General features: G+C 33.8%; 2 protein-coding genes across 2 annotated transcripts; both read right to left on the bottom strand.

The window, feature by feature from the left end:
- Positions 1–681: 681 nt before the first annotated feature.
- LOC115700201 (uncharacterized) lies at positions 682–1,977 on the bottom strand. Its single transcript, XM_061109582.1, has one exon. The coding sequence runs from the start codon at positions 1,975–1,977 to the stop codon at positions 682–684; it is 1,296 nt and encodes a 431-aa protein (XP_060965565.1).
- A 3,093-nt stretch (positions 1,978–5,070) lies between these two features.
- On the bottom strand, positions 5,071–8,303 carry LOC133030498 (wall-associated receptor kinase-like 20). The gene is made up of 3 exons (XM_061103260.1): positions 7,258–8,303; positions 7,064–7,123; positions 5,071–6,275 (listed from the first exon to the last, which is right to left on the bottom strand). The coding sequence occupies exons 1-3, from the start codon at positions 8,051–8,053 to the stop codon at positions 5,221–5,223; spliced, it is 1,911 nt and encodes a 636-aa protein (XP_060959243.1). The 5' UTR covers positions 8,054–8,303; the 3' UTR covers positions 5,071–5,220.
- Between the last annotated feature and the right edge of the window lie 2,241 nt (positions 8,304–10,544).

The following is a 10,544-nucleotide window of genomic DNA, read 5'->3' as shown; positions in this document are numbered from 1 at the left end:
AAAAAATTGGACAGTGATCAGAAGATGTTATTTCCAAATTAAATAGAGCAGCAAGGGGAAAAACCTGGGTGAATTGTTCATTGATGAGTGCTCTGTCTAGTCTCACTTCAATCCAGCCGCTTGTTCCACGTCCCTTCTCCCAGGTAAAAGGGTAACCCGAGAGCTCGAGGTCATGAAGATGAGAGTCATTCAGCGCCTGTATGAAACCAGCAATTAAAGGTTGTGGATATCGCCGGCCACCCTTTTTATCTTCTTGTCTCACCACGTTGTTGAGGTCACCTATTACGCACCACGGTAAATTAGAATCTCTTGCGAGATATCGGAGCAAGTCCCATGTGAGATGCCGACGGTTACGCAATGGTTCTCCATATACCCCCGTTAGACGCCAATCTCCTCTTTCAGTCGAGCACACCAGGAAGTCGATGTGGCTTTGAGAGTAACCCAGAATTCTACCATCATTTTGGTTTCTCCAGAGCAAAGCTAGGCCCCCAGCACTTCCACGGGCCTCTACAGTGAAAAGGCCTTCAAAACCCAAAGAACGGCCCACCCTTTGCATTCTATTATTGTCACTTTTAGTTTCACAAAGAAAAATGAAATTAGGTTTCTTTTGAGATACAATCTCCTTAAGGAACTGAATAGCCCGTTGGTTCCCAAGCCCCCGGCAATTCCAACTCAACACATTCATAATTCCCGGCGGGTCTGTGAAACAGAGCCCGCCCCAGACAAGTTTTTTGTATTGCCACCCATTTCAGTAACCATTTCCACATCAAACAAAACTCCTGGCCCATTTGGGTTTGTGTCATTTTTAAAAACTTCCATGTTTTGTGCTTCTAAAAGCCCATGATGGTGGTCAAGGCCCATTCTTCTTTTTTTATTTTCTAGAAAAAGAAGAGCTTCATCAGCATTTACAACACCCGTGTCAAAAGCCTCTCCTTCAAGTTCCGGATTTTGCTCTCCCCCTTGACCTTCCTTATTTATCACTTCAGTTTCCTTCGAAGGGATCTCTATTATTCTTCTTGGGATGTGGTTGACCGGATTCATAGCCGCATTTGATTCATGATTTATTGTATTTGATATCCCTGATTGGCTGCCTCCTGATCTCACGCGATTATGAGTTATCCCAGTTCCAAGATTAGTGGGATTAGACACTGCAGGATTACCGGGATTACGATCGGTGCCGGCTCTGTTCATGCTTCCCGACCTCAGCCACCTCGCACCAGCAGCATAGTTTCTCCGTCTTGGGGCTGCCTTCATCTCCAACCCATACGGTTTTTCAATTTGGTCTATCGGGGTATCAAAGAGTCTATCACAGAATCTCTCAGTGTGTCCCAGCACTCCACATATGAAACAGAATGTAGGGAGGTCTTCATACTTGAATAAAGCATAGCACCACATACCGCCTTGTTTAACAACTTTTTTCTTTCTTTTTAACGGTTGATCGATGTTAACTTTGACATGAATGCGCAGGTAATCTCTCCACACACCTATGAAGTTATTAGGATCAGATTTTACATATGTTCCAATGTAATTCCCAAGTCTCTGGATCACCACTTCCGACATAAAACCCGTAGTCATGTTATGAATTTGCACCCAGAATTCGATCCTGTTCAGAACCACAGACCGGGGGTTTTCGCCTTGCTTCAGCCTCTCGAATATCAAAGGGACTCTATCAAATGTCCACGGACTACCCTCCATTACTCTTTCGATATCTACTTCATGGTAGAATTGGAATAGGTAGAGGTTATGTTCCAATTCTTTCACATACAATCCTCTTCCTGGCTGCCATAACTGTGCCATTTTATTTTGCATTGCTTGGAAATCTATTGACCGATGTGTGAGGAAACGGCCAACCAAACACCACCTGTCGTCTATGTCAGCCGAATCATCATTCCCCCCCTCAAAGATCAACTCTTCTTCCTCTTCATCCTCAATATTAAAAGCTGCATATTGGTCTTCTAGATTGGGTTCGTTATTCATCTTCACGTATCAGGAAAAAAAAAAACAGCAAAACCAATTTAACTAAATAATACAGACACGTACAATACTGTCAAAAGCAGGGCCAACAAAAGCTCAATAAGAACAGTCAAAAAGAATACTCATAACCACTCATAAACAGAGGAAGCAAACAACCATGTCATATGACAAGACAATGTTTGTAAATACTTTCTTAATATAGTATATCATTGAAAAAATTCCTTTTTTTTAACAAGTTATATATATTTTAAGAATAAATATATATATATTTAGTTTTTTTAAAAAAATTTATTTCATCAATGAATAATACTCATTAAAAAAAATATTACATATATATCCTTCAACCTACAAGTTGATCTAACTCATACCCAAAACAAAACCATTATAGTCACGTACACACCCTAACATCCTTAAACAATACACATGATATATATATATATATGGGTGATTATTCAATGGTTATATTTTTATTGTACCCATATAGTTACATTTTTTTTCAGTAATAGCAGGTTAGTAATAGGTAGACTTTCCTTTTTTAGATTTAATTAATTATAATTAACTATTTTCTTAAAATAATTAATTAAATAGACATTCCTTTTTTAGAATTATTTAATTATAATTAACTATTTTCTTAAATTAATTAATTAAATATTTGACAAGACATCTTTTAGCAATTAATATTTATATTTAAATCCTTACTTGAATTATTTTAATAATTAAGCCATTTAATTATAATATTTACAATAAAATTTATTTTTTTTTTTACAAAAATTAAACTTCTTTTGACACAAATTAAAATTCTCTTCTTATAATAAATTTTCAAATAATTAATTATTTTTAAATGATATTTAATTATTTTGTTACAATTATATGAACTAAGTATGAGACCTCAAGCTAATCAATCGATAACAAGTGCAGCCATTTTTTTTCTAAAAAATCCTTAACTTATTTCATTTTTTACTTTTTAAATATTTAAATTAAATAATTAAATAATTAAGTGTAATAATTTAAAATTAAAATTACAAGTATAATAAAATTTAAATTATGAAATTACATGTGTATAATTTTAAATTATAAAAAGTTTTGCTATAAAATTTTAAATAATTTAAGTATAAAAAAATAAATTGCTAAAAGATCCTTATATAGTAATAAATTGCAAAAAATTAATTAATAATTATAATTAATTTAATTTTAAAATATAATTAATCTTAATTAAAGTTTTATAAAGAAATAAATGATTAGGTTACTTTCAGGTTACAAGTTATTTATTATTTATTTTTATTTAATTTCTAAATTAATCACAACCATTTAATAGTAATCCAATGGCTTAAAAAAATGTAACCATGATGGTTACAAGAAAAATGTAACCATGATGGTTACAATAAAAATGTAACCATTGAAACCTCTTCCATATATATATATACTAGCAAAAAGCTACGTGCAAGGCACGTATACTAAATTTTATGTTAGTTTTTTTTTATGTTAGTTGAAAGTGATACAATTAAAAATTAAAGAAAAAATATTATTAGTTATTAGGTGAGATTATTATTATGTGTATCTAAATATTATAGTTTATAATGTTGTCAATTAAAAGTGAATACCGAATGCAATATATTAATGTTTAAGAAAGCTTGATGATTTAAATATGTTATTAAGTTAATCTAAAAATGAATTAAAAATTGATGTTCCAATACTTAAAGAAACATTACTTAAATAGGTGTAAGATAAAAATAAAATTAAAAATCAATCTCTAAATTATTGATAATTGAAGATAGCATTTGTCTGAAAATTGTAGATAAGAAAACTAATGATAGTCATTGGTGGATTTCAATCTTCATTTGCTTCGATAGAGACAATAGTGTAATTTTTGTATTTTGCACTTTTCATTCTAGCCTGGTCCGCATATATTTGGATTGTCCATTTTTTCGTTAATAAATTGAATATGGTAGTGTCGACAAAGCGACGATGTTCCTGCAAACCGTGATATATTTTCATTTAAAATGATTAGACATAGTGTGCATAGTTTATTTAATTAAAAAAATCAACTTATGAAAGACATGTAAAACTATTTTATTTTTTTTAAAATTACACATTTGCAGTATATTTCATTAGTTGGGCAGCAGTACATGAAAATATTTTTTTCACAATATCTGCGAACATGACAGCAGATAGGCTCTTTGTATTGTCATCAAGTTCAACATATGCTATAGCACTGTAAAATGCATAATAAGATTGTTAGTATCTTTTTTTTTCTTAACTTAATTTCAATAACATCATATGTTAGTTGTAATATACCGTGGTGTAGGAAATCCTTCCTAGCCGCATGTTGGCTTGTCACAAATAATTTTTTTATTGCAATTGTATAAATCTATTTTTTTATGACATGCGTCACATGACATGTAATAAAAACTCTAGACAGTATCAGTTATTTTTATTGCCGCCTCAATCCAAAAATATATTTTCTACATCCAAATCAAAAGGTGTTAATAAAAGTAAGATATTGAAATAAAAGTTTTATAAAGTAAATATATATTGTAGTAATCTTTACCTCATTCAGTTGTAGATTTTTCGTCAACTCTGAAATTTAGATGTTAGTCACTATTTCGCTAATATATTTAATTGTGCTTCTAATTTATGAGCACGTGATCAAAAACAGTGTTGTAATGTAGTCTCTGATTTATTTATTTATTTATTTATTTTTTGCATCTAATGCCTCAGGTTTAATTATGATAAGTTATGGTGGGTTTTAGTACATATTTTGCATTAATAGCTAGAACATAGAGAAATTAATAAGATTGGCATTCCTTTTTGTCGCAACATGTACAAAGCAACATAATTATAATAATGCTTTAAGTTGCTTTTATTTTTATTTAACAGAAGACGAAATTATAAATTTTATGACTTTTTAATTATACTCTATGCGCTAAAATATACATTTTTCTTTTAATGAGTGTTTTTATAGGAAAATGGTAATTCTAAAAGAGAAGAAGAAAAAAATCGTAGATGTACAACAACAAAAACCCAATTGTATTTTTATGGATTTAATGAGATGTATTTTATTTATTTTATTATATATAAATAAAAAGTGACCATGAATTTCTCATAAACTATTTTATTTTTAATAATAAATCATTTTATTTTTAATATAAATAAAAAGTCACTCATGAATTTCTCAAAAACCAAGAATTCGGTTATATAGGCAGACTTTATATAGAATAGATATATATATAATATTTAATTAATTAGTTATACATCTACAACTTTGGCGGTAGCAATACTCATAATATAATCAATCTCCTCCGCAACTTCCTTCATGGAAGGTCTGTTTTGTCTGCGTTCCTCTAAACATCCCACGGCCAGAAACCCCAATGCCTTCATAGTATCTCTCTCTAAATCAGTAGTCCCTTCTTTGAGAATCGGATCAACCACATCCATCAACCTCTCTTCCCCTACCATTCTCTGAACATAAACAGCTAAGTTCACATCATCCGATTCTCTCGTGAAATCTATAGCCTTCTGAGAAGTCAAAAGCTCTAACAAAACAACACCAAAACTATAAACATCACTCTTGTCTGTCAACTGATAGTTTCTATAGTATTCTGGGTCAAGGTAACCCAGCGTGCCTTGAGCACAAGTCGAAACATGGCTCATATCTGTATGAGCCAGTCGAGACAGCCCGAAATCCGAAACCTTGGCGCTCATCTTGTAGTCTAATAAAATGTTACTTGACTTCACATCTCGGTGGTATATGGGTGGTACCGCCGAGAAGTGAAGGTAGGATAGACCTTCTGCAGTGTCATGAGCTACACGCAGACGGTTTGTCCATGTTAAATTTTCTCGTTTTTCTCGGAGGTGGTCAAGAAGAGTGCCATTCTCTATGTACTCGTAAACCATGATGGGTTGCTCGAGCTCGACGCAGCAGCCCAGAAGACGAACAAGGTTGCGGTGGTTGACCTGGCAGAGGATCCGAACTTCATTGAGGATTTGGTCTGTACCTTTGGTGTTTCCGAGCTTAGCGCATTTGATGGCTACGGTGGTTCCGTCCAAGAGGAAACCTTTATAGACGTCACCGTAGCCTCCGGAGCCAAGGAGGCGGTCTTTGGAGAAGTTGTTGGTTGCTCTTTTAATCTCTCTGCCTGTGAAGACTTTGGCGGCTCTTCCTCCGGCACCGCTGGCATTCAGTATGTCTTCTCGCTCTTTGGTTAGGCGGTCTTGAGCTTCTTTGATGCGTCTATGACGTTTGTAGAGGATGGCAACGATGGTGGCTACAATCAGAGCTCCTCCAATACCGGAAGTCAAACCTACATGCATAATATTTATTAGTACTAATCAAGTATTGGGTGAAACACTTGTTAGAATTAGAATATCCCCACCTAAATATAAGATACAGTCAATATTTAATTAAGTCCCAAAATCCCAATTATTACGATGAAAGAAACTGTTATGTGAGTCCACCTAAATTTGGGTGCATATCATCACTCTTAAATTTAATTACACCCATTAGGTAAAATTATTGAAAGAATTATAAGAATAACTTTTAGAAGATATAATAAAGATAAATAAGTTTTTTCAAATATGGGGTACGTGTATTAATTAATTATATGCATATCTTCATTAGCTATATACACCCACACCCACACCCACACCCACACCCGTGTGATACAAAACAAAACCAATCCCTAAGTCAACCCACTCACAATGTAAAAAAGTTGACCGTACGTTGTCAACATTAAAATACTGATTTAAATTAAGTTAAATGCTGTCTCTTTCAAGGGTATTACCAAATTTCTACCCATTTCTGTCTTATGTATAATATTATATAAATAAATGTATTTATATATATTTAATATTCATTACGTTCATAGTTTGCACTATATATACTTGGTAAAAATCACCTGTCCAGTGCGTTCCTAGAAAAACAGTCGAAATAGCGTACATACAGAACATGTAAACTAATATTATCTTCAGCACTAACCCGACATAACTTCGACTCAAAATACATTATCTTTGTAAATAATTTAATAATAATTAGATTTACTCAAAAAAAAATTAATAATAATTAGATGAAGAAGAAGAAGTGGCGGCTCACCGGCTATCAGTGCAGTCCGCTTTGAATTTCTGCAACCGTCAAGATCTTGACACGTAACATCTGTCAAAAGAAAAAAATTCAAAGTCAAAACATTAATTTAATTCCAAAACGTCAAACAAAAATATGACACAGCGGTGGAATAGTGAGAAAAGAACAAAAAAAAAATATTTTTTTTTTAAAAAATGACAACTCACTTTTAGTACACAACCCTTGAATAGGATCCCATACGAGCCCCGTGTTACAAAAGCATCGATTGACACCACCATCTGACGTGGCATCGGGCCCACAAGTAGACTTCCCTCCATCCACCGCACAATCGGACTGGCCCCCACACACGGGTTCCCTCGGCGAAACCCACTGGATCTCCAATCCCGGGTCGGGCCACCGACCCACAGGCAAGGTCGGGTTTAAGTTCACGAAGCTCGTGTAGGCGCTGCACCCAGACTCGCGGACTCGGATCATGTACGAGTTCGACGAACCCCCGGCTCTGAACGTACAACACATGAGAGACCTGTCCCTACACGTGGCAAAGCCTCCGCCGTCGGATGAGTTGAGGAAAGTGTTGCAGAGACTGGAGGAAGAGCAATTGAGAGGGGAACGGAGGAGTGAGTCGGAGCAGTTGAGGTACATGATGGTGTTACTGCTGGTCACGTTGAATGGGAGAGACGAGTTGAGTTGGATACCCTGGCGGGAAATATCAGATGTGACGCAGGTGGAGGGTAACAACTGTGAGGGCGCGATGACGAGGCGTTGGGCTGAGGCGGAGATGGAGGTGATTGGGTAGGAGTTGTTGAGTGTGTCGAAGATGAGTGTGCCTGTTTGGCAGCGGATCTTGTAGGACTGGTCCCCACATGTTGAGGTTGTGCTGAGTGGATACGGCACCGTTTTGTTACCGCAGTTGGGGCACTGCTCTATGGAAGTTGCTGAGTCGATGATGAGTGTTAGAATTAGTACGGCCGTGAAGAGGTAGAGGAACCTAGGCGTTGCCATATTAGAAGATAGAGTAGATAGTAATTAATTTTGGAGGAAAGAAGTTGAGACGTTTTGGTTTGCAGGTTGGAGTGTTTTATATCCTTTTGTCTTTGACTTTGTGTGTTATTATGGGAAGGTTTAGGGAAAACATGGAAGATTCTTTTATTTACTTTCTTCTTTTCTCCTCTGACTTTTATATTAATTTCTTCATGTAAAACTAAAATCTTTGAAAAATGTGAAATATTTTGTTAGATTATGGGATCATATTTATCTGCTGGACTGACTTTTGAGATCTTACAAAATCTCTTTATGTAACCTTCTTATTAATCAAATAATTTTCAATAGAAATGCTAAAAGGTAGTCTATATACTGTACCAATAACATTATGAATTAATGTCCAATTTAATACAGCTGTGCTGTGCTGCAGAGAAAAGTAGTTGTTGAAAAGCAGTTGTAGCAGTATTGTAGAAAAAAACTGAACGGAGTGTTTAGTAAATTATAAATTTTGAAGTGTTGCGGGTTTGTTAAGATTTTATTATAGTAACAATAATATTTTAATATATTTCATTAAAAACAAATATATATATATATAAATTATGTTATATAAAATTTTTATTTTCTATTTTTTTAATTATATCTTATAGTATAAATTTATATGCATTTAATAAAAATATTTTTTAATATTATTAAATTATATTTTTATCAATTATAAAAAAATTGTAATTTATAAGAAACTTAGGTTGATATTATTTGTTAATAATGAAAATATAATATAAATATAAAATATTTTTAAAACAAAATAAAAAAAAATTAAAAATTTAAATATTTTTTCTTTCAAAAAAATTATTTTTATTTTTTGTAATATATAATAAATAATTAAATAAATTTTTAGTAAAAAATAATTTATTACAGTCTTTTAATCAAAACAGCTTTTTTCAAAAGTTGGGTTGTACCTGCTTTAGCTTTTAGTTGTAGTTTTTCCATAAATTGTTCAACAAACTGTTTTTTAACTGCTTACCAAACACCCTTTTGTCATAGCTTTTTTGAGAAACAGTTTTTAGCATTTCCAAAAGCTGTGCCAAAATGGTCGTAAATAGTCATTGTGAGTTGTCAAAAAAAAAAATACTAAATAGTCATTGTATCTATCATTTATATTAGAAAAAATTTATTATTGATGCTTAATAATGGTGTATGGTGTTTTAAAATACCACTTTAAAAATATAAGAAAAGTATACTCCAAAAATTCTTAAACTCAAAAATAGTCTCCCCACACTACAACATTCAACACCATTAGCGGCGGACCCCTCCGCCGCTATTGGTGTCCTTTCTGGCCGCTAAAGGATATTAGTGAAGTCCGCCGCTAATGCTTGGTCGTTATTAATAGTATTAGCGGCCAAAAAAGGGTCCGCCGCTAATACTATTAATAGCGGCAGAGCAATAGCGGCGGGACCCCGCCGCTAATGCCCTTTATCAGTTTCGTGTTTCGAGACTGACAAAGGGCATTATCGACGGAGTCCCGCCGCTAATGCTCCGCCGCTAATATCGTCAGAATAAAAAAAAATTAATAAATATTTATAAAAATTTATTTATATATTAATCCTATATATAAATAAATAATTATTTATATAAATATTTAATAAATAAAATCTAATTAATATAATTATAACAATTTAATAAAATTTATTGATAATTTAATAATGTCTCCAAGGTAATTAACTTTAACATATTAATCCTAATAAAATATTGTCTCAAAATTAAACTAAATTATTACAAAACATAAATAAATTATTCATTAACATCTTCATTCAGGTCTCTAATTATAAAATCTTGATCCGGATTATTTTCGTTACGAGTCCCCGAAGCCCATGGCAGAGAAGGCACATATGCTTGGTCTGATGATAAACCCATTGTTAAATTACCGAGCTCAGCTTGGTTGAAAATGGGAGTTGAATAAAATTGGTTCTCCTGCGATGAACTCCCAAATAATCCAAAATCAGCAAAGTTTGAGCCGAGCGGAGGAGACTTTAATGGTGTTCGGTATAAGAACTGATTTCCCGATGGCGGACCACCAACATTGTTCTTCTTTGAGGAAGCTATTTGAGGAAAAGATTGGGGTTGCTGCTGCAAAAAAATTTCAAATTGCTGCTGTGACAAACTTTGGAACTGTTGTTGCGAAGACGGCCGTTGTGGTTGAGGAGGTTGTTGTTGCTGTTCCGGAGGAGCGGCATAACTCTGAGAAGACAAACCACCAGGCGACTGCGACTGACTATACGTTTGAATAAAATTCTCAAAGCGTGGGTTAAATATATGAGCACGTTGTTCAGGCGTCAAATTACCTCCCCAAGTAGCACGCATAGCTGAGAATATTTCTGCCACAGTGCTCATCATTTCAGTAGTTGGTGGGGGAGGCACCGTCGATTGAGTTTGAGGGATTGGTTTCTTTCCTTTGCCCTTGAGCCTTTTATCCACGCCTCTTTGATAGTCAGATCATACATAATTTCTGCCACAG

This window comes from Cannabis sativa, chromosome 1, assembly GCF_029168945.1.
Source record: "Cannabis sativa cultivar Pink pepper isolate KNU-18-1 chromosome 1, ASM2916894v1, whole genome shotgun sequence".
NCBI classification, from domain to species: Eukaryota; Viridiplantae; Streptophyta; class Magnoliopsida; order Rosales; family Cannabaceae; genus Cannabis; species Cannabis sativa.
This window is presented reverse-complemented; position numbering and strand designations above follow the sequence as displayed.